Source organism: Anomaloglossus baeobatrachus, chromosome 8 (genome assembly GCF_048569485.1).
Source record: "Anomaloglossus baeobatrachus isolate aAnoBae1 chromosome 8, aAnoBae1.hap1, whole genome shotgun sequence".
Lineage (NCBI taxonomy): Eukaryota > Metazoa > Chordata > Amphibia > Anura > Aromobatidae > Anomaloglossus > Anomaloglossus baeobatrachus.
In genome coordinates, this window is record NC_134360.1 from 172,118,651 (window position 1) to 172,144,001 (window position 25,351).

General features: G+C 45.0%; 1 protein-coding gene across 1 annotated transcript in view; it reads right to left on the reverse strand.

The window, feature by feature from the left end:
- VAV3 (vav guanine nucleotide exchange factor 3) overlaps positions 1-25,351 on the reverse strand; it is a 278,408-nt gene that overhangs the window by 33,330 nt on the left and 219,727 nt on the right. Inside the window, 1 exon segment of the mRNA XM_075322211.1 lies at positions 1,324-1,460. Within this exon segment, the coding sequence (XP_075178326.1) occupies positions 1,324-1,460 (137 nt within the window).

Here is a 25,351-nt window from a genome sequence, read left to right on the forward strand (position 1 = left end):
ACGTTCTGAAGCATTAGGAGACGAAGAACATCCATCTTTAGTTACAGGATGGTGTAAAGTGTGGCAACATATACCCCAAGTAACACCCCTCAATTACACTACACATCAAACACTTTTTTTTGTAGTCTCAGTACAAATAAGGTGTGGACCCCTTCTTAGTGAGGTGGACATTACATCTAGTGCTTCCCATGGCTGTGTGTCCAGTTGGGACCCAGCCACTCTCTGCCCTTATTCAGATTGATGTCTGTTGACACATGGTGAGGTTTTAATATTAGAGAGTGTAGGTACTGTCCCGATTGGGCACACCTTGTCGCAGTGGGATTGCTTTACTTTTTTTTTTTTATCAAAAATAGTGTTTATTAAGTACCCTATGTTTATTTATATGCATTATGCTTCTATTTAGTTACAGCAGGGTATATGTCCATATTATTTTCTTCTTTGTTTTTTTTTACATCAAACACTTAAGGCCGCTTTACACGCAGCAATATTGCTATCGATATCGCTAGCGTGCGTACGTGCCCCCGTCGGTTGTCTATCACGGGCAAATCGCTGCCCGTGGTGCACAACATCGCTAACACCCGTCACACATACTTACCTTCCCTGCGATGTCGCTGTTGCCGGCGAACCGCCTCCTTTCTAAGGGGGTGGTTCGTTCGGCGTCAAAGCGACGTCACTAAGCGGCCACTCTATAGAAGCGGAGGGGCAGAGATGAGCGGGACAAACATTCCGCCCACCTCCTTCCTTCCTCATTGCGGCCGGCCGCAGGTACGAGGTTGTTCCTCGTTCCTGCGGTGTCACACATAGCGATGTGTGCTGCCGCAGGAACGACGAACAACCTGCGTCCTGCTATAGCAACGATATTTGGGAAATGGAAAGCATGTCAACAATCAACAATAAGGTAGGTAAAATTGCCCGGCAATGGTCGTTCGTGCGTTTCACACGCAACGACGTCGCTAACGAGGCCGGATGTGCGTCACGAATTCAGTGACCCCAATGACATTGCGTTAGCGATGTCATTGCATGTAAAGCGGCCTTTAGTGTAATTTATATTAAAGGGTGTTCCGTTGCCTATATATAGCTATAGTTTACACCATTTCTAAGGGCCCATGAAAGTTGAAATGTATATGGTATACATATTCACTTCGGAGTGCTGTGTTCTACTCCAACACCATCAGAAGGCTGGAGCTGAAGCAGATGGAGCAAAGGGACTCTTCTAACTTTGTGTTGCTTAGAAGCCACAATCAGGATTGACATCTTGTGGGTGAAATGTTCAGAAAATGTCCTGGACTAATTTCCAATTCTACAATACTACCACACACCTACCTGCCAGAACAGGCTGTGAGGATCAGCCCTTATTAACTCGATGGTGTCTCCAACCTGTAAGGTGAGTGAAGGGCCATTGTTCACTGGTGGTGCAGGGTAACCATTGTAAATCCTAATAACCTGCAACTTTGGTAAACCTGCAAGTTAAATATGATAAAAAAAATAAAACATACAAAAATATTTTCAAAAACACTGACAGATATAAAGAGGTTGGATTTACCTTTGAATTACTACCATAACTAAATTCCCATGTTATTTTAAAGGGACGTGTAAGAAACTTTTATACCACAAAAACATTATTATGACTGTGTATCCTTTAACAGAAAACCCAGTAGATTTATTAATAACCCCAAATTATTAATCCAAAGCACTGCTCTTTTAGAGAAAAATTACATTTTTGAAGTTGTGTCTGGAAATGCATAGGGGCGGGATGATGCACTTTCCTGCCTGGCAGCACCCTCCCCTGCTCACAGACAGGTTGTTGCTCTTATTCAAGGGCCCCTGACTCAGCAGGGAATTGCAGAGTGAGGCTGAGAAGCTGTAAGTGCATCGTCTTGCCCAATACACTTTCCAGACACAACTTCAAAACACAATTTATTGCTGTTGGAGCAGCGCTTGAGGTCATAAAGGAATAGACTGGCTTATCTTGTAAGGCTGCTTTCACACATCCGGCTTTTGCAATGCGGCACAATTCGGCACTTTGCAGGAAAACCGCAACCGTTTTTTTTGCTGCCGGTTGCGTTTTTCCTGCATAGACTTTAATTAGTGCCGCATTGTGCCGCATGGGCTTGCGTTCGGTCCGGTTTTTGCCGCATGCGGCAGATTTAGCCGATGCGGCGGCCGGATGGAACGTTCCCTGGCACGTTTTTTGCTCCGGCAAAAAAACCCGCATCGCGCCGCATCCGGCCGATGCGGCGCTTTTCCCAATGCATCCCTATGGATGCCGGATGCGGCAAAAACCGCATCCGGCCGCCGCATGCGGTTTTTGCCACTGCGCATGCTCAGTAGCATGCCGCAAGCGGCAAAAACCGGACCGGCCGCATGTAGAAAACTTATGCAAAGGATGCGGTGTTTTCACCGCATCCGTTGCATAGGCTTCACAGCCGGATTGAGCCGCAGAGCTCAAACCGGATGTGTGAAAGCAGCCTAAAGGGCCAAAAAATTATATAAATGATTGGTAGGGGGTCAAAGCTTCTTACGGTTTCTTTTAAAAAATAAACTAGTGAAAATTAGATTTCCTATAGTAAGCATATATTATGGAGCCACTAAATTTCCTCAAGTTCCATTGTTTGGACTTGTTGATTTTTAAGCAGACTAAAGGCTGATTCAAGATCATATACTGTTCATGCCGACAGTTTATCAACAATAACTTTTGAAATGACAGCCACATGGTGTCCTGAACATATTCTGAAACAGCGTTATGGTTGTAATGGCTGACTACATGTGAGGTCAGATGTACATAGGTATATATATACTAATCAGTATTATATGCCATATTGCAGTAAGTTACCAGTATTACACACATTACAGATCGCTAACAATGATAGCCTGTCTTTTAGGAAAACATTAAATTACATTTATGTAGTTAGAGATGAGCGAACCCAAGGATCAGTGTTCGTACCAAACACAGACTTTATAAAAAAAAACAAACCAGAGTTTGGGTTCGGCGATGGGATGCTTTACGTATGCAAATTACTTGTGTGAGCAGCGCTCTGCTGGGGTATGTTCGGTGCTCTGCCCAGTGCGAGCCCCTTGTAGTATTTGAACGGCTCGCATTGGGGGTAACATCAGCATGATCAAATGTAGTGTGCACCAAACAAAAAAAAAAAAAATGGAAAAACCTCCTCCACCCACCTCTAAAAGTGATCTGTTTATGGCTGGCTGCACGTGGGCGGAAACCCGACCTGCCTAATTAGTGACTACCATTAGGGTTCAGGTCAAGTCCAGGTCCCAAACCAAACTTTATCTGACATCCGGCTGAACCCTTCGAACCTAAGTTCCACGGGTCTGCTCAGCTTTAAAGGTAACCATATTGATGAAATACTGTACTGTACTCTTCAATAGGCACAGTGCAGTATACATTCAGCTATATTTATTCACTTTGGACTAACACCACACATGGCCACCACTAAAAGAGAAAATACCAGCGGTCACAATCTTCTGAGCCCCTTTGTAAATCCTTAAAAATTTGGGCTACAGAATAAAAGTGTACAAATAGGGGGATATTTACTTAAAACTGGAATTTCGTACCCTGGTGTTCACGAAAAGAGCAATACACTAAAATGAGACGTATTTATTAAGAGACATAGACCTCTTAAATGGAACCTGTCAGAAACATTTGCCCCCCAAACCTTACTATGATTGTGCAGCCAAAAAGATAAGTTAGTTATTCCCTTTATGACCTTCAGCAGTGAAAAAAATGGAGTTTTGAAGTTGTATCTGGAAAAGCATTGGGGCAAGATGAAGCATTTACAGCTTCTCAGACTCATGTTATATTACCTAAGTAGAAGCACCCTCCCTTTGCTGAATGACAGGTCATTAGTTGGGATACACCACCACTATTACGGCCAGAGCGGCACTACGCATAATAGCCGATACAGGGTGTGGACCCACTGGACCAAGGACTTGGGCTTACCCTGGAGAAGCGTGACTAAGTGCCCACTGGGTATTCACCAGAGACTCTGATGAGGAGGTTGGACTTGGCTACCAGTAGACACCAGGTACCACTCCAAAACAGTCCCCGGGTCCACAGTTGCTGACCCAAATAGCAGCAGCCAATTCAGAGTCGGGGCTGCAGGTTTAAGTCAGGACTGGCAGCAGGCAAGACAGAGTTGGAGCTACAGGCAGGAAATGTTCAGCTACAGATGCAGACAGGACCACTGGCACAGGCAGTTACCGGTTCTGGTGTAGAGTCACAAGACGGATGCAGGTACAGAAGGTCAGGACAGTTACCAGAGCACTGGCAGGATGGATACCAGAACACTGGCAGGATGGGTACAGGCAGTACAGCTGGTACAGGTGGAACAGCTCAAACAGGCTAAACGGCAGGTACAGTTTGGACGGCAGGTACTGGCTGGATGGCAGGTACTGGCTGGATGGCTGATAGAGGCAGGACGGCTTGTACAGGCTGGATGGCAGGTACGAGTAGGATGGCAGATACAGGCTGGACAGAAGTTACAGGCTGGACGGCAGGGCAACTGGAACACAGGAGCGGGTATACCGGATAGGTTCTGGAGCATGGGTTATAAAAAAACAATGGGCAAGAACTGGACTAGAACTAAAAACACAGGCTTGGATACACAGGACTAGCTCAGAATTACAAGGACCTGACAAGTAGCAACTTGCGGAAAGACTGAAGACACATATTTCTCAGGCACCACCCTGAAGGGGAAGGTGCTTTAAATACTTTCAGGTTCCCAGTAATAGACTGGAAAAGACTTTTGTAGTGCGAGCGCTGCCCTTTAAGAAACACGTAGCGTACGCCCAAGGGAGCCGTACCTGGAGACCTGCGTGGCATGTGCAGGTCCTGTGACACAGACAGAGCTGGGAGTGGAGCAGAGGCAGCAGGATGGTCATAGTGGCAGAGGGAACATGTGGGTGAGGAGCAGTGGCGCAAGCAGATTGGCCGCAGCGATGAGTACGTTGGTGACCCTGCCAATGATGGAAGGCAGAAAAGTGCAGGGATGCCGCCGTTACAGCCACTAACATGTCAGTCAGCCAGGGGCAGGTGCTGCTAGGTAGGAAATAGAACTTGAGGTTTAGCATTTAGAAGCTAGAAGTACATCGCCAGGTCCCGATGCGCTTCCAAACACAACTTCAAATTGTGATTTGCTGTAGGAGCAATGCATTGGGATCATAAAGGGATCAACTAACTTATCTCTTAAATGGCTGCACAATCATATTCAGTGGCATAACTGGAGTTTTTTCTATGTAACCTGAAACCAGCATGCTACAAGGGTTTACACAGAGGGTTCAGGAAAGCCTGTTTTGTCACAGTCTCATCTTTTATTTGCTATGTTTGTTAAAGCAGCAGTACCCTTATCATTACTAGACTAGAAATGCAGGTGCAGATAAGTCTAACGCCCCCTGCTGTCATTAATACCTCACTGTCAATTTCTATAGATAGCCTAGTGTGGGCAGGGACAGCTTTCTCCGCTCTGCTACATGACTAAACCTAAAAATTCAGATTGTCAGAATGGCTGCAGCCAGTAATCCAAGTGATAAATAGTTCGATTCAGAATCTTCTTGCTTACGTCATGATGAAATAGCAAAAATCTGCTGACAGATTCCTTTTAATAAGACATCCTTCTTAGTAGCATACGAAATAAAAATAAAGTGCCAGCTAAACACAATCTAGTAGAAATATGCAGCCCACGTAATGCCGCAGTATGTTTGTGTTCTTAACTAGGTGGGTAGACCTTACTTTATCTAAAAAACTTCCATTATTACAAAAATGCCAGGATTAATTTCTAAACATTACCACCAGCAGAACACGCTCATATTAGCAAGATAATGATCTGCAGACAAAGTCACTAATTGGCATTGGCAGAAAACACAGATGCTGTAAATGAATTTATGTTAAAATTAGTAAGCATTTAGCACATTACATTAGATCTCCGACTGAAGTGCATTCATGTAGCCAAATTATCAATGCAAATGCCGCTGAGGTGTTTCCCATGTGGTCCTAATGTTACTGCATTACTCAGAAAATATAAGCTGAAAGCTGGCAGTATAAAGCTAACAATAGATGATGACAAGCCACAGTCATATAGAGCCACAAAGCCATATACAATCTGAGCAGACAGCCCCATCTGCATTACAGCTGTATAACAAACACTGCAAACACATATGGTTTATGTTCTATAGGGATATTACAAGGATATCGTTATATGCAAGCCCTATTACAGGCGCCGAAACCTGCAGCACTATGGGCAGCACAGTGGCTCAGTGGTTAGCACTAAGGGGTACTTTGCACACTACGACATCGCAGGTGCGATGTTGGTGGGGTCAAATCGAAAGTGACGCACATCTGGCGTCGTTGACGACATCAGAGTATGTGAATCCTTTTTACTACGATTAACGAGCGTAAAAGCGTCAAAATCGTATGATCGGTGTAGTGTCGGTCATTTCCATAATTTCGGAAGGTCGATGTTACGATGTTGTTCCTCGTTCCTGCAGCAGCACACATCGCTGTGTGTGAAGCCGCAGGAGCGAGGAACATCTCCTTACCTGCGTCCTGCGGCAATGAGGAAGGAAGGAGGTGGGCGGGATGTTTACGTCCCGTTCATGTCCGCCCCCTGCTTCTATTGGCCGCCTGCCGTGTGACGTCGCTGTGACGCCGCACGACCCGTCCCCTTAGGAAGGAGGCGGTTCGGCGGCCAGAGCGATGTCGCAGGGTAGGTAAGTACATGTGAAGCTGCCATAGCGATAATGTTCGCTATGGCAGCTATCACAAGATATCGCTGCTGCGACGGGGGCGGGGACTATCGCTCTCAGCATCGCTATCATTGGCTTGCGATGTCGTAGTGTGCAAAGTACCCCTTAGGCCTTGCAGCGCTAGGCTCAAATCCCAACAAGGACAACATCTGTTAGGCTATGTCCACACTTTGCGTTGTCCTAGTTGCAGTTCTAAATGCATCCTCTGGCAGAAATTGCTTTTGCCAAAGTTGCTTTTGACCACAGAATAGCAGTAAATACGCATACGTTTTTATCGCATTTTTGCTGCGTTTTTAGCGCTCTTTACATGCTTTTCCATTGCGTTTAGACAGATGCGTTTTGAACATTAAGACACTGCTAAATAAGGTTTAAACAGTCAAACACAATGAAAAAAGGGAAAAAAAAGGAACACAATTTTTGAAATAATATTGAAAATATTTCATATAATTATAGCGGTTTTATACTATTTATCGACAATATAACAATAAATTAATATTTTTCATTAATTTAATTGTCGGACTATGTGTGTGTGTAAAGAGACATATCATTTCATTATTTTGATGTCAGAAAACCATGCGTTTATGTAGTCGAAAACGCATGATTTCTGCACCTAAAAAGCATGTAAAACGCAGGAATTTTGATGTTGGTTGCTTTTTTCAATTTCTCATTGACTTCAATGTTATCAAAACGCTGCAGAAATGGCAAAAGCAATTGACATGCTGCTTCTTTGAACGCATGTTTTTTGCCACAAATTATGCAAATTAAACGCTGCGTTTATAACTGCATAGTGCGCACAAGAAATCCCCATTTTCCATAGACTTTGCTGGAAAATCAAAATGCATGCATTTTGGCATGAAAACGCTGCAGTTCAAAACGCTGCGGAAACTACGGTGAAAACGGAAAGTGCGGACATAGCCTAAGGAGTAGTATATTCTCCCCGTGTTGTGTGGGTTTCCTCCGGGTTCTCCGATTTCCTCCCACACTCCAAACACATACTGATATTTGCATTTGGAAATTGGATTGTGATCCCAATGTGGACAGTGATGAGTAGAGTTGAGCGCGGTTCGTGGTTCGTGGTTCTCCAGTTCTAGGCTCGAGTGATTTTGGGGCATGTTCTAGATCGAACTAGAACTCGAGCTTTTTGCAAAAGCTCGATAGTTCTAGAAACGTTCGAGAACGGTTCTAGCAGCCAAAAAACAGCTAAATCTTAGCTTGGTTTCTGCTGTAATAGTGTAAGTCACTCTGTGAATCAAACTATTATCACATTTCAGTGTATAGTGTGCGTGAACAGCGCCTTCAGATCACTGCTGTTTCTATAATGGCGATCGCCATTTTTTTTTTTTTTTTCTTGTCTTCCTTCCCTAAGCGCGCGCGTCTTGTGGGGCTGGCCAGCATGTCAGCCAATCACAGACACACACACACCTAAGTGGACTTTGAGGCAGAGAAGCAACGGCATGTGTGATAGGATCTGCATGTCACATGTCCCTGCATTATAAAACCGGACATTTTCTTCACGATCGCCATTATCTGCCTTCTGCGTCTTTGGTGTCAGACATCACTGTCGCAGTTCCGTCCTTTGTCCTATCGCCGATACAGCTGTATGCGCTGCATACACAGCGTTAGACAGCTTAGGGAGAGCACATTCTAGCAGTCCTTTTAAGGGCTCGTACCGGCAGGGTCAGAAAGCCATAGGTGACAGGTCCTGCAAACAGCAACAGCGTCTGTGTAGCCCAGGTAAGGGATTTCCTCCCTGCATTTCACCATTAGGAGGGAATAGAAAGGCAGGCTTCCATTCCTCTACCCAGAGCACCACAATCCTGCCACTGTACCCTCTTGTCCTCTGCACACTCCAACTCATTCTAACTAAGCCATTATACTAGCAAACACTCAGTGTACCTAGTGGCATCCTATCTGTGGCTATTGGACTTTGCTATAGTCCCACTAGTGCAAAGACATTTGCAGAGCACATCTGCCTGCATTGCACACTCCAAGTTTTTTAAACTAAGCAATTTTACTAGCAAACACTCAGTGTACCTAGTGGCATCCTATACGTGGCTATTGGACTTTGCTATAGTCCCACTAGTGCAAAGACATTAGCAGAGCACATCTGCCTGCATTGCACACTCCAACTAATTATAACGAAGCCATTATACTAGCACACACTCAGTGTACCTAGTGGCATCCTATACGTGGCTATTGGACTTTGCTATAGTCCCACTAGTGCCAAGACATTTGCAGAGCGCATCTGCCTGCGTTGCACACTACAACAAATTATAACGAAGCCATTATACTAGCAAACACTCAGTGTACCTAGTGGCATCCTATACGTGGCTATTGGACTTTGCTATAGTCCCACTAGTGCCAAGACATTTGCAGAGCGCATCTGCCTGCGTTGCACACTCCAACTAATTATAACGAAGCCATTATACTAGCAAACACTCAGTGTACCTAGTGGCATCCTATACGTGGCTATTGGACTTTGCTATAGTCCCACTAGTGCAAAGACATTAGCAGAGCACATCTGCCTGCATTGCACACTCCAAGTTTTTTAAACTCAGCCATTATACTAGCAAACACTCAGTGTACCTAGTGGCATCCTATACGTGGCTATTGGACTTTGCTATAGTCCCACTAGTGCAAAGACATTAGCAGAGCACATCTGCCTGCATTGCACACTCCAAGTTTTTTAAACTCAGCCATTATACTAGCAAACACTCAGTGTACCTAGTGGCATCCTATACGTGGCTATTGGACTTTGCTATAGTCCCTCTAGTGCCAAGACATTTGCAGAGCGCATCTGCCTGCGTTGCACACTCCAACTAATTATAACGAAGCCATTATACTAGCACACACTCAGTGTACCTAGTGGCATCCTATACGTGGCTATTGGACTTTGCTATAGTCCCTCTAGTGCCAAGACATTTGCAGAGCGCATCTGCCTGCGTTGCACACTCCAACTAATTATAACGAACCCATTATACTAGCAAACACTCAGTGTACCTAGTGGCATCCTATACGTGGCTATTGGACTTTGCTATAGTCCCACTAGTGCAAAGACATTAGCAGAGCACATCTGCCTGCATTGCACACTCCAAGTTTTTTAAACTCAGCCATTATACTAGCAAACACACAGTGTACCTAGTGGCATCCTATACGTGGCTATTGGACTTTGCTATAGTCCCACTAGTGCCAAGACATTTGCAGAGCGCATCTGCCTGCGTTGCACACTACAACAAATTATAACGAAGCCATTATACTAGCAAACACTCAGTGTACCTAGTGGCATCCTATACGTGGCTATTGGACTTTGCTATAGTCCCACTAGTGCCAAGACATTTGCAGAGCGCATCTGCCTGCGTTGCACACTCCAACTAATTATAACGAAGCCATTATACTAGCACACACTCAGTGTACCTAGTGGCATCCTATACGTGGCTATTGGACTTTGCTATAGTCCCACTAGTGCCAAGACATTTGCAGAGCGCATCTGCCTGCGTTGCACACTACAACAAATTATAACGAAGCCATTATACTAGCAAACACTCAGTGTACCTAGTGGCATCCTATACGTGGCTATTGGACTTTGCTATAGTCCCACTAGTGCCAAGACATTTGCAGAGCGCATCTGCCTGCGTTGCACACTCCAACTAATTATAACGAAGCCATTATACTAGCACACACTCAGTGTACCTAGTGGCATCCTATACGTGGCTATTGGACTTTGCTATAGTCCCACTAGTGCCAAGACATTTGCAGAGCGCATCTGCCTGCGTTGCACACTACAACAAATTATAACGAAGCCATTATACTAGCAAACACTCAGTGTACCTAGTGGCATCCTATACGTGGCTATTGGACTTTGCTATAGTCCCACTAGTGCCAAGACATTTGCAGAGCGCATCTGCCTGCGTTGCACACTCCAACTAATTATAACGAAGCCATTATACTAGCACACACTCAGTGTACCTAGTGGCATCCTATACGTGGCTATTGGACTTTGCTATAGTCCCACTAGGGCCAAGACATTTGCAGAGCACATCTGCCTGCATTGCACACTCCAAGTTTTTTAAACTAAGCCATTATACTAGCAAACACACAGTGTACCTAGTGGCATCCTATACGTGGCTATTGGACTTTGCTATAGTCCCACTAGTGCCAAGACATTTGCAGAGCGCATCTGCCTGCGTTGCACACTCCAACTAATTATAACGAAGCCATTATACTAGCAAACACTCAGTGTACCTAGTGGCATCCTATACGTGGCTATTGGACTTTGCTATAGTCCCACTAGTGCCAAGACATTTGCAGAGCACATCTGCCTGCGTTGCACACTCCAACTAATTATAACGAAGCCATTATACTAGCAAACACTCAGTGTACCTAGTGGCATCCTATACGTGGCTATTGGACTTTGCTATAGTCCCACTAGTGCCAAGACATTTGCAGCACGTCTGCCTGCGTTGCACACTCCAACGAATTATAACTAAGTTACATTGTCAGGGATATTTATTCTTTATTATTCTGCTGTTAATAAAGCTAGACCACCACTGCAATCTTCACCACCTCTCAATTTTTACTACCACATTTTCAGTCCACAATCTTGTCGCAATCAACATGAGTGGCAAAATGACAGATGCTGGTGGAAAGGGGAAGAGGCGTGGTGGAAAAGGCAAAAAATGTTTTGTCAGTGGGGAAGGTGGCAAAGCTCCATTATCATCTGCTGAAGATAGACCATCTACTAGCAAAAGTAAGATGTCTACTACTTATTGTGGACAATCCGATGTGCTCCCTTTTTTACGGACACGAACAAGAGGAACAAAGGTAGATGATGGGCAAAAAAGGAAAATGCTTGAATGGATCTCAAGTGGTCCAACAAGTGCCCTCTCAGCCACTTCAAGTACCGCATCCAAAAAACACCATTCCTCTGAGTTGTCATCCCAATCACACTTGATTTCTCCCAGCTCTGAAGTCTCCATCAGCCCTGCACAGTATGGTGGAACTGAGATGGCTGAGTCTGCAGAGCTGTTCAGTCACACTATAGCCTGGGAATCAGAGGTCTGCTCCCAAGCTACAGTGAGTACAGAACAGGAAATGGTCTGCAGTGATGCCCAGAACCTTTGTGACTCAGATTCAGGCCGTGAGGACCAAGTTTCTGAGCATAATGTTGACCCTTTGTCACAAACTGTAACACCTGTGGTTATAGACAATGAGGAACATACTGATGAAGATGAGACGCAGATACCCGATTGGGATGACAACTTAAATATTCGGTCAGGGCAAGAAGAGGCTCGGTCTGAGGGGGAGGGGAGTGCAAACACAACAATTGATGATGACGTTCTAGATCCCACCTACTGTCAACCCCCAGTCAGGCACTCGAGGAGGTCAACAGAGGCGGTGGAGGAGGATGCAACCGACGACGAAGTTACCTTGCGCCTTCCTGGACAGAGTCGGAGCACTGGTAGCACGTCTACAACTGCATCCTCAGCCACCACTCTGCCTATGAGCATTATTCGGGGTGGATCAACAGGTCGCATGGCCTCTAAGCCTTGCCTAGCCTGGGCCTTTTTTCACATCGAAAAAGATCGCCCAACTCATGTGATATGTAACATTTGTCATGATTCTGTTAGTAGAGGTCAAAACCTCAGCAGTTTGACAACTTCTTCCATGAATCGTCACATGAATAAATATCATAAGTCCCGGTGGGAAGCTCACCGTGCTGCAATGCCGGCTAGCGGAGCGAACCATCCACCGCCCGCCCCTTCCAGTGCATCCGCGCGCTCTTCATCTTCTAGGACTGTGGGGACAGCTGTCACACCTGTTTTTCCACGCAAAACTTCCACCACTGTAACCGCAACAGGCAGTTTGCTTGTAAGGTCGTCAGTTGGTTTGGAAGGGGAAACAAGTGAGTGTGTACAGCTCTCTCAGACATCGATAGCACCAACGTTGGATGAAGGCAACATCATGTCTCCGCCTGCACTTTCCTCACAAACCTGCATTTTTCCAGGGACACCCTACTCAACACCGTCTACACACAGCAGCCAGATCTCTGTCCCTCAGATGTGGTCAAATAAAAGGCCACTTCCTCCGACCCATGACAAAGCTAAGAGGTTGACTCTATCCCTCTGTAAGCTGTTGGCTACCGAAATGCTGCCTTTCCGCCTAGTGGACACACAGGATTTTAGAGACCTTATGTCTGTCGCTGTGCCCCAGTACCAGATGCCTAGTCGCCACTACTTCTCTAAGAAAGGTGTGCCCGCGCTACACCAGCATGTCGCACACAACATCACCGCTTCCTTGAGAAACTCTGTGTGTGAACGGGTGCATTTCACCACCGATACTTGGACCAGTAAGCATGGACAGGGACGTTACATGTCGCTGACTGGGCACTGGGTAACTATGGTGATAGATGGTGAAGGGTCTGCTGCACAAGTCTTGCCGTCCCCACGACTTGTGTGTCAATCCTCTGTCTGTCCAAGTTCCGCCACAGCTTCTGCATCCTCCACCTCATCTGGGTCCTCCACCTCCGCCCCAAGCCTGCCTGGTCAGGCCACCAGCGTTCTCACTGCGCAGAAGGAATCACGCACGCCTCATTACTATGCTGGCAGCCGAGCGCAACGGCATCAGGCGGTCTTTAGCTTGACATGTCTTGGTAATAAGAGTCACACAGCTGAGGAGTTGTGGTCAGCTCTGCGGTCCGAGTTTAATAAATGGTTGTCTCCACTCAACCTGCAGCCTGGTAAGGCCGTGTGCGACAATGCTGCAAACCTGGGTGCGGCCCTTCGCCTGGGCAAGGTGACACACGTACCTTGTATGGCTCACGTGTTGAACCTTGTCGTGCAGCAATTTTTAACACACTATCCCGGCCTAGATGGCCTTCTGAACAGGGCACGAAAACTGTCTGCTCACTTCCGGCGTTCAAGCGCCGCAGCTGAGCGACTTGCATCGCTCCAGAAGTCTTTCGGCCTGCCGGTTCATCGCCTGAAATGCGATGTGGCGACACGCTGGAATTCAACTCTACACATGTTACAGCGACTGTGGCAGCACCGCAGAGCCCTGGTGCAATACGTCATGACGTATAGCCTGGGCCAACGAGATGCAGAGGTGGGGCAGATCACCCTGATGGAGTGGTCTCAGATCAAGGACCTATGCACCCTTCTGCACAGTTTCGACATGGCGACGAATATGTTTAGCTCTGACAATGCCATTATCAGCATGACGATTCCAGTCATTTACATGCTGGAGCACACGCTAAACACTATTCGGAGTCAGGGGGTGGGACAACATGAAGGGGAGGAACTACAGGAGGATTCATATGTGCAAGGGACAACAACATCACCAAGATCCAGACGTTCATCATCACCAACGCAGCAGGCATGGGACCATGGGGAACAGGGATCGACAAGGGCGCATAGTAGCAGGCGAAATGTTGAGCAAGGTGCAGGAGAACATGAAGAAATGGAGGACGAACTGTCCATGGACATGGAAGACTCAGCGGATGAGGGAGACCTTGGTCAAATTTCAGTTGAAAGAGGTTGGGGGGAGATGTCAGAGGAAGAAAGAACGGTTAGCACCTCTATGCCACAAACACAGCGTGGACTTGGTCCGCATGGCTGCGCAAGACACATGAGTGCCTTCTTGTTGCACTACCTCCAACATGACAGTCGTATTGTCAAAATTAGAAGTGATGATGACTACTGGATTGCCACACTATTAGATCCCCGGTACAAGTCCAAATTTTGTGACATAATTCCAGCCATAGAAAGGGACGCACGTATGCAGGAGTATCAGCAGAAGCTGTTACTCGATCTTAGCTCGGCTTTTCCACCAAACAACCGTGCAGGTGCAGGGAGGGAATCTCCCAGTTGTAACTTGACAAACATGGGACGGTCTCGTCATCTTCACCAGTCTACCCGTACCAGTAGGACCGTATCTGGTGCCGGTAACAGCAATTTTATGGAATCTTTTCATAATTTTTTTAGACCCTCTTTTGCAAGGCCACCAGAGACAACAAGTCTGACACATACTCAACGGCTGGAGAGGATGATACAGGAGTATCTCCAAATGAACATCGATGCCATGACTGTGCAGCTGGAGCCTTGCTCCTTTTGGGCTTCAAACACAGAAAAATGGCCAGAGCTCTCCAGTTACGCCTTGGAGATTTTGTCGTGTCCAGCTGCCAGCGTTGTCTCTGAACGTGTATTCAGTGCTGCTGGGTGTGTGCTGACAGATAAGCGCACGCGTCTGTCCAGTGACAATGTGGACAGACTGACGTTCATCAAAATGAACAAGTCATGGATCCAGAAGGAATTTACTACCCCTGTGTCATCCTGGGGAGAGTAAATGCTTGTGGATTTGGAATGTGCTTGATGCAAATCAAAACATCCTGTTTGCAACTAGGGCCCAAGTGCTGCCACTGATGGGGTGGGTGTCTGTGTGGCCCAATTTTTGGAAAAAAGGGAGACTCCGCTTGGAGTAACCCTTGCTTGCTGTGTTTTTAAAAGAAGCCAAGATGAACAGAGCTGGGATCAGGAAAGACTTTGCTACCTACCCCGGTGTCATCCTGGGGACGGATAAGAATGGCGTATTTTTGAATGTGCTTGATGCAAATCAAAACATCCTGTTTGCAACTAGGGCCCAAGTGCTGCCACTGATGGGGTGGGTGTCTGTGTGGCCCAATTTTTGGAAAAAAGGGAGACTCCGCTTGGAGTAACCCTTGCTTACATTGTTTTTAAAAGAAGCCAAGATGAACAAGTCATGGATCAGCAAAGACTTTATCTACGTACCCCGGTGTCATCCTGGGGACGGATAAGAATGGCGTATTTTTGAATGTGCTTGATGCAAATCAAAACATCCTGTTTGCAACTAGGGCCCAAGTGCTGCCACTGATGGGGTGGGTGTCTGTGTGGCCCAATTTTTGGAAAAAAGGGAGACTCCGCTTGGAGTAACCCTTGCTTGCTGTGTTTTTAAAAGAAGCCAAGATGAACAGAGCTGGGATCAGGAAAGACTTTGCTACCTACCCCGGTGTCATCCTGGGGACGGATAAGAATGGCGTATTTTTGAATGTGCTTGATGCAAATCTAGCTGTGAAGTGTACAACTGGGGCACAACTGCTGCCACTGAAGGGGTGGGTGTGTGTGGGCCCAATTTTTGGAAAAAAGGGAGACTCCGCTTGGAGTAACCCTTGCTTGCTGTGTTTTTAAAAGAAGCCAAGATGAACAGAGCTGGGATCAGGAAAGACTTTGCTACCTACCCCGGTGTCATCCTGGGGACGGATAAGAATGGCGTATTTTTGAATGTGCTTGATGCAAATCAAAACATCCTGTTTGCAACTAGGGCCCAAGTGCTGCCACTGATGGGGTGGGTGTCTGTGTGGCCCAATTTTTGGAAAAAAAGGGAGACTCCGCTTGGAGTAACCCTTGCTTACATTGTTTTTAAAAGAAGCCAAGATGAACAAGTCATGGATCAGCAAAGACTTTATCTACGTACCCCGGTGTCATCCTGGGGACGGATAAGAATGTCGTATTTTTGAATGTGCTTGATGCAAATCAAAACATCCTGTTTGCAACTAGGGCCCAAGTGCTGCCACTGATGGGGTGGGTGTCTGTGTGGCCCAATTTTTGGAAAAAAGGGAGACTCCGCTTGGAGTAACCCTTGCTTGCTGTGTTTTTAAAAGAAGCCAAGATGAACAGAGCTGGGATCAGGAAAGACTTTGCTACCTACCCCGGTGTCATCCTGGGGACGGATAAGAATGGCGTATTTTTGAATGTGCTTGATGCAAATCTAGCTGTGAAGTGTACAACTGGGGCACAACTGCTGCCACTGAAGGGGTGGGTGTGTGTGGGCCCAATTTTTGGAAAAAAGGGAGACTCCGCTTGGAGTAACCCTTGCTTGCTGTGTTTTTAAAAGAAGCCAAGATGAACAGAGCTGGGATCAGGAAAGACTTTGCTACCTACCCCGGTGTCATCCTGGGGACGGATAAGAATGGCGTATTTTTGAATGTGCTTGATGCAAATCAAAACATCCTGTTTGCAACTAGGGCCCAAGTGCTGCCACTGATGGGGTGGGTGTCTGTGTGGCCCAATTTTTGGAAAAAAGGGAGACTCCGCTTGGAGTAACCCTTGCTTGCTGTGTTTTTAAAAGAAGCCAAGATGAACAGAGCTGGGATCAGGAAAGACTTTGCTACCTACCCCGGTGTCATCCTGGGGACGGATAAGAATGGCGTATTTTTGAATGTGCTTGATGCAAATGTAGCTGTGAAGTGTACAACTGGGGCACAAGTGCTGCCACTGAAGGGGTGGGTGTGTGTGTGGCCCAATTTTTGGAAAAAAGGGAGACTCCGCTTGGAGTCACCTTGCGGTGTTTTACATGATTTTAGAAGGGCGTGCCATGCCTATATCTGTGTGTCCTCCTCTTTTTCCTTGTCCAGCTGTTTTGTTTTCGCATGAGTATATGTCCTTGTCACTTTCCAATGTGTTTGAGTTGTTTGTCACCTTTAGGACACCTTTGAGGGTGTTTTCTAGGTGTTTTTCTGTGTTTGTGATTGCCTGCCATTGTTTCCTATGCAGTTCGAGTTCGGTTCGTCGAACGTTCGACGAACCGAACTCGAACGGGAGGTCCGTTCGGCGAACCAACCTCGAGCCGAACCGCGACCGGTTCGCTCATCTCTAGTGATGAGGAATGGATGTCTGTAAAGGGTTGTGGAATATCATGGTACTATATAAGTAAATAAAATAAAGAGAAAAGTCCATAGAAAAAGGATGTATTATCTAGCCATATGTGACTGTTACAGGTTTGCTTGTTTTTTTTTTTATAGAAAAGGACAGTTAAAAGGCTTTACATGTAAAACTACTTGCTATTTTGATCCATTAACGTCTTTCTGTGTGTAGTGATAAAAGGATATTGAATGTGATCCAAAATATTGCTCATTTTTTTAAAATAAATATATTGCTTAAAAAAATGTTGAGAATGTTTATTATTTTTCCATATTACTTATCTTTGTTCGTGGGAAAACCCCTTGGATGTGTTGATATAAAATGTTCCTGTACTGAGATAATCTTACTTATGTGTCCCTGCTGTGTACTGTGTAATGGCCGTGTCTGACCATACAGGGACATGGTCTGATCACACCACATCTCCTGGGCTAGGGAGGAAGCAAGAGAGAGAATAAAGACATTACAGCAGGGGATCATAGCTGATTCTTTTTGTGAGGTAAAACATTTCTTTGCTTTGTTTTTGTCTTTAAAGAAATAATAATTTGTGATCCTGTGCTGTAAGATCTTCATACTCTATACTTTTTGTGTCCTCCCCATCCCAGGAGATGTGCTATGATCAGACCATGTCCGTGTACGGTCAGGCACAGCTATTACACAGTACATACAGTGCTGGCCAAAAGTATTGGCACCCCTGCAATTCTGTCAGATAATACTCAGTTTCTTCTTGAAAATGATTGCAATCACAAATTCTTTGGTATTATTATCTTCATTTATTTTGCTTGCAATGAAAAAACACAACAGAGAATGAAACAAAAATCAAATCATTGATCATTTCACACAAAACTCCAAAAATGGGCCAGACAAAAGTATTGGCACCCTTAGCCTAATACTTGGTTTTGTCTTCAATGAGGAAAAAAAAATTGTTATAAAGCCAAATTGGATATAATTCCACACCAAACATAAAAAAGGGGGTGGACAAAAGTATTGGCATTGTTTGAAAAATCATGTGATGCTTCTCTAATTTGTGTAATTAACAGCACCTGTAACTTACCTGTGGCACCTAACAGGTGTTGGCAATAACTAAATCCCACTTCCAGCCAGTTGACATGGATTAAAGTTGACTCAACCTCTGTCCTGTCTCCTTGTGTGTACCACATTGAGCATGGAGAAAAGAAAGAAGACCAAAGAACTGTCTGAGGACTTGAGAATCCAAATTATGAGAAAGCATGAGCAATCTCAAGGCTACAAGTCCATCTCCAAAGACCTGAAAGTTCCTGTGTCTATGGTGCACAGTGTCATCAAGAAGTTTAAAGCCCATGGCATTGTGGTTAACCTCCCTAGATGTGGAAGGAAAAGAAAAATTGACGAGAGATTTCAATGCAAGATTATGTGGATGGTGGATAAAGAACCTGGACTTACATCCAAACAAGTTCAAGCTGCCCTGCAGTCCGAGGGTGCAACAGCGTCAACCTGTATTATCCGTCGGCGTCTGAATGAAAAAAAGACTGTATGGTAGGATACCCAGGAAGACTCCACTTCTTACCCCGAGACATAAAAAAGCCAGGCTGGAGTTTGCCAAAACTTACCTGAGAAAGCCTAAAACGTTTTGGAAGAATGTTCTCTGGTCAGATGAGACAAAAGTAGAGCTTTTTGGGAAAAGCCATCAACATAGAGTTTACAGGAAAAAAAAAGAGGCATTCAAAGAAAAGAACACGGTCCCTACAGTCAAACATGGCGGAGGTTCCCTGATGTTTTGGTGTTGCTTTGCTGCCTCTGGTACTGGACTGCTTGACCGTGGTGTGCATGGCATTATGAAGTCTGAAGATTACCAACAAATTTTGCAGCATAATGTAGGGCCCAGTGTGAGACAGCTGGGTCTTCCTCAGAGGTCCTGGGTCTTCCAGCAGGACAATGACCCAAAACACACTTCAAAAAGCACTAGAAAATGGTTTGATAGAAAGCACTGGAGACTACTAAAGTGGCCAGCAATGAGTCCAGACCTGAATCCCATAGAACACCTGTGGAGAGATCTCAAAATGGCAGTTTGGAGAAGGCACCCTTCAAATCTCAGGGACCTGGAGCAGTTTGCCAAAGAAGAATGGTCTAAAATTCCAGCAGAGCATTGTAAGAAACTCATTGATGGTTACTGGAAGTGGTTGTTCGCAGTTATTTTGGCTAAAGGTTGTGCAACCAAGTATTAGGCTAAGGGTGCCAATACTTTTGTCTGGCCCATTTTTGGAGTTTTGTGTGAAATGATCAATGATTTGATTTTTGTTTCCTTCTCTTTTGTGTTTTTTCATTGCAAGCAAAATAAATGAAGATAATAATACCAAAGAATTTGTGATTGCAATCATTTTCAAGAAGCAACTGAGTATTATCTGACAGAATTACAGGGGTGCCAATACTTTTGGCCAGCACTGTAGCAGGAACTGTAGCAGGAACACATATGTGTCGCCCAGGGCTATGGGGTACTCGGTCCCGGGCTATATATGTACGGGGAGGCTGTGTCACGATTGTGTAATGGCCATTGCCCGGTTCCGTGACCTTGGAGGTCGCTTTTTAAAGGGGATTATATACAGGGGAATTTAAAGAGTTTGTATTGTGACGCCATTTGCGGGTTGCGGTTATGGTGATGAAACCACCACTGCACAGTCTATTACCAATGGGGCTGATGGTGATTGCAGCTTGGATGGTAGGCCCTCCGCAAGTAGGGCCGGAACCCAGGGAGTCAATGGTGGGATCCGGCGCAGAAAGAAGGAAGACGACACGATGGGGATTCAGTGCAACTTCTGTTTTACTCACAGTGGTGTTGAGCTGTGGCACCGAGGACGGCTGGTTCAGACCCCTGATCCCTTTTGTCCCAGTGCCGGTGTGGTTACCTGGTAGTCTCTTTCCCCGGCAGCTCTCACTGGTTGGTGGGACCCCATAGCTTGAAGCGTTTGTTGGTCCCTTACTATCTGTCAGCAGTCTCTCGTCTGTACGGCTGACAGTGCAAACCCTATAGGGTCAGTGTTCTGTTCCGCTCCCTGGCTCTATCTTTACTGCTGGTGCCCCCAGATTTTTGGATCAGTGAGGTCCTTGAAGGTCCCCTCACTGTGCAAATATTTGTCAGGTAGCCTGAAGCGTTCACCTGACCTAGGGCCCCTTTTCCCCCATCGGTGCTCTGGTTCCAGGGGTACCTGGCGGTACCCTCTCTGGCAACCACTCTCCTGTGCCATCTCGGTCACTGCTACACGACCCCGTCTTGAGACACATCCATCTCCTTCAACTATCACTACCAGACTCCTCTGTTTGTGTCTGTCTGTCCCCTCCCACCGGGTTGCCATCTAGTGGACTGGACTGGCTCCACCTCTGGGCGACTATTCATTGGGTCCCGGACTAGTCAGTCATCCCTAATGGGGAGTGGGAACTGGGGATGTTATGTGTTTTGGTGGTACTGACACTGGTCTTCCAGGTGCCTGGGGGTAGGCCCTGCATCTTTGTCAGGATGCAGTACCTAGTAGTGCCCTGAGGGGTTCAGCGGCGCTATACATATATAAGATTATCTCAGCACAGGAAAAAATGTAAACACATCCAATTGTGGAAATTATTATTATTCCAAGGTCTGTTGAGAAAAATGAACTTTGTAGGAAAAACTCTTTAAGTCTACAGTCAAGGCCAAAAGTTTTGAGAATGACACCAAAATTATATTTTCACATGATCTGTTGCCCTCTGGTTTTTAATTGTGTTTGTCTGATGTTTAGGCCTTGCTCAAGCAGTCTCCGTCTCACAGTGCGTGCAGAAGCACTCACACCAGCCTGCTGCCATTGCTGAGCTAGCTCGGCACTGCTGGTAGTCCGATCCCGCAGCTGAAACAGTTTTAAGATAGGGTCCTGGCATTTGCTGGTTCTTTCTAGGGTGCCCTGGAGCCTTGTTGGCAACAATGGAAGCTCTCTCCTTGAAGTTCTTGATGATGCGATAGATTGTTGACTGAGGTGCAATCTTTGTAGCTGCGATACTCTTCCCTGTTAGGCCATTTTTGTGCAGAGCAATGATGGCTGCACGTGTTTCTTTAGAGATAACCATGGTTAACTGAAGAGAAACAATGATACCAAGCACCAGCCTCCTTTTAAAGTGTCCAGTGGTGTCATTCTTACTTAATCATAACTGATTGATTGCCAGCCCTGTCCTCATCAACACCCATACCTGTGTTAATGGAACAATCACTAAAACAATGTTAGCTGCTCCTTTTAAGGCAGGAATGCAATGATGTTGAAATGTGTTTTGGGGGTTAAAGTTCATTTTCTTAGTCAATATTGACTGTGCAAGTAATTGCTGTTAAGCTGATAACTCTTTATGACATTCTGGAGTATATGCAAATTGCCATTAGAAAAACTTATGGTGTAAAAATTAATATTTGTAGCATTCCAAAACTTTTGGCCATGACTGTACTCTGGCACAATACTTTTTTCATCTTATGAAATAGGAAGCTTCTCGGGATTTACAAATTTCAGATCCATATCTGGAGGCTTTCTCTTTTGTTTTATTCCTAATATATCTTCTTTTACTAGATATTTTTGTGATGTGAAATCTACAATAATCATATGAACAATACTTTGCATTACAATTCATACACTTTAATAGTGATTTTTTTTTGGGAACGTATAATGACAATTCACAGTTTACAGTCTATTTTCAGTTTTCTGAAAATCAAATTAAAAATGCTAAAAAAAAAATAAAGAAATCTTGCCATTTTCACACTGGCCACAAGGCCTAATATTGGACTCTTACTTTCTATTAGACACATAGGCTAGAAGCAATACACTAACTAACTCATAAAGTACTGAACTGTTTTGTATAATTTTAAGAGCATGTTCCCAACGAATCAAAGGTAATTATAAATTGAGGGGGTGGAGGTGACCTGTGACCATCAGGTGTGTAAGTTGCAAGAGTTCTCCTTTTTTTTTCCAATATAGTTAGTGATATAGAAAACTGAAACACAAAAATGATCAAAGATTTATTTAAAAATATATTTAGCAAAAAAACATGATTTAAGCTGTAGGTCATTTTCTGATGACAAATTTCATATAAGCAGAGTCAGCCAACACTTCTAGTTCAGCAAACCTCTTTTCTTTCTTTCTGGTGATGGCTGCAGATTCCAACTAGCAGCCGGCTGTGGTTGTCCCTCAAGAGCAGAGGGGAGGAGTTGTGAAGTGTATACTAACTATAGAGCGCCAAGACCGTAACGCAATGAAAAAATGCAAGGAAACAAAAGGGCGCTTTACACGCTACAATAAATCTTACGATCTGTCGGCGGGGTCATGTCGTAAGTGACACACATCCGGCATCGTAAGTATGATTGTAGCGTGTAAAACCTCTGAAACCTCCGTGCAATTGCGAATGAATGAAAATCCGTTCATCGCATGCACGTCGTTCATTTCTCAAAGATTGAACGTGCGGTTGTGCAATGTTCCTGAGGCAGCACACATCGCAGTGTGTGACACCCCGGGAACATTGAATGACAGCTTACCTCCGTCCGCGGCTCCCGCCAACAATGCGGAAGGAAGGAGGTGGGCGGGATGTTTACGTCCCATTCAGCTCCGCCCCTCCGCTTCTATTGGCCGGCTGCTGCGTGACGTCGCTGTGACGCCGAACGTCCCTCCCACTCCAGGAAGTGGATGTTCGCCGCCCACAGCGAGGTCGTATGGAAGGGTAAGTACGTGTGACAGCTTTTAATCGATAGTGCGGCACGGTCAAAAAATGTAACATGCCGCACATACGATGGGGGCGGGTCACATCGCATACGATATCGTATGCGAAATTGAAAGGTGTAAAGCAGGCTTAAGGATTAGAAATGGTGCAGAAATTCTGCTGTTCCAAAAACAAATACTGATCGTGGCTATCATGTTCCACAGCACTTTACAGACGTGATCATCATTGTCCCCATTGGGCCTCACAATCTAAATTACCTAAATAAAAACCAGGCGAATATGGAGAAAATTAGTCACAGGTTATTCTAATTTTGTCCTTTGTTTCAAATTTAACAAACGGTTCCATTATTGCTGTCTGTCCAAACATTGCTTGGGATTTATCCTTTTTCCTGCCAAATTTTTGTTTTGTTATTCCTGTGGGGTTTTTTTACCGATCATATGAGTTTCTTCATATACAGTATACACAAGAACTTTCACTTAACAATTAATTTCAAGAGGTATTTTAAATGCCATACTTAATATTCAGGAATGTGAACAATGTTGACCATAGATTATACCCGAGAGCTGCATTTAAAATTCTGCTGGAACACTGCAGGTTGTCAGCAGACATACCCTTGCCAAAGTTGTTAAATTGTAATAATTCTGTAATAGACGACTGAACTGTAAAATGGGACAGTTTTGCGTTTGCACCAGACAACTGCGCAATCACATTATCTGCATAATTATTGGAACAGCAGAGATTGTTGGGGACGTTTTATCAGAACTGTAAATTTATAGCATACGTTGTAATTGAAATTAAAGATGCGGCATCATAAAAGAAAAGTGTTTTTCTACAAAGTTTCCTCATTTCAGGGGCTCAAAAGTAATAGGACAAATTTGCTTTAACATAAATGAAATTCTCATTTTTAAACTTTGTAGAGAATCCTTTACAGGCTGCATGACTGCATAAATTCTGGAAGTCGTGGACGTCACAAAATGTTGGGTTTCCTCCTTTGTGATGCTTACCCAGGCCTTTACTGCAGCTGACGTCTGATGTTGCTTGTTTGTGCGACTTTCCGCCTTAAAGGGAACCTGTCACCAGATTTGGGGCCTATAAGCTGCGGCCACCACCACCAGGCTCTTATATACAGCATTCTAACATACTGTATATAAGAGTCAAGGCCACTGTATAGAACATAAAAATCACTTTATAATACTCACCTAAGGGGTTGGTATGGTGCAGACTGGTCAAATGGGTGGCTCCGTTCTCCGGTACCGGCGCCTCCTCTTTCAGCCATCTTTGTCCTTCCTCTGAAGCAAGTGTGGCTGATGCATTCTACATCATGCACACGCACCGGCACTGAGGTCCTGTGCAGGCGCACTACAATACTTCATTCTGCTCAGGGCAGATCAAAGTGGGCCTGCGCAGGACCTCAATACCGGCGTGTGTGCATGAACGTAGGATGCGTCATGCACCCCGGCTTCAGAAGAAGGAGGACAAAGATGGCCGAAAGAGGAGGCGCCGGTACCGGAAAACGGAGCCACCCATTTGACCAGTCTGCACCGTACTGACCATTTAGGTGAGTATTATAAAGTGATTTTTACGTTCTACACAGTGGCCTGAGCTCTTATATACAGCATGTTAGAATGCTGTATATAAGAGCCTAGTGGTGGTGGCCGCAGCTTATAGTCACCAAATCTGGTGACAGGTTCCCTTTAAGTTTTGTCTTATTCCCTTAACAATTTATAACGTACTATGCAAAAAATACCACTTGATTAAGTCATATAAATGGAGATCAACCAACGCTTTTGGTAAAGTTTAAGAGAAAAAACTCTGCAGGGCATAGAGCAAAATAAACCCATATCCGGCTATTGGCACCGTATCACAAAGCTGGCCCACGCAAATCCATAATACAAGACCTTAATTAGAAAATTCCAAAGGTTTCTCATAAATAAAAGAGAGAGTAAAACTATTAATTATGCTTGTTGTGATTTATTACAAGTTCAATCATTATTGTTTAATTATTGGAAATTTCTGAGATGCTGGATGGTGTTTATTTGGTTAGCAATTTCCCTTGGACCATATAACATTGGAAGGCACGCAGTCCCTAGTTCAATTAATAATTAACAACTAAACGATCTTTCAGTAGCACAATGTAAGGGTATAATGTGCTACATCACAGGCTTCCCATGAAGACCTTATCAAGGTAA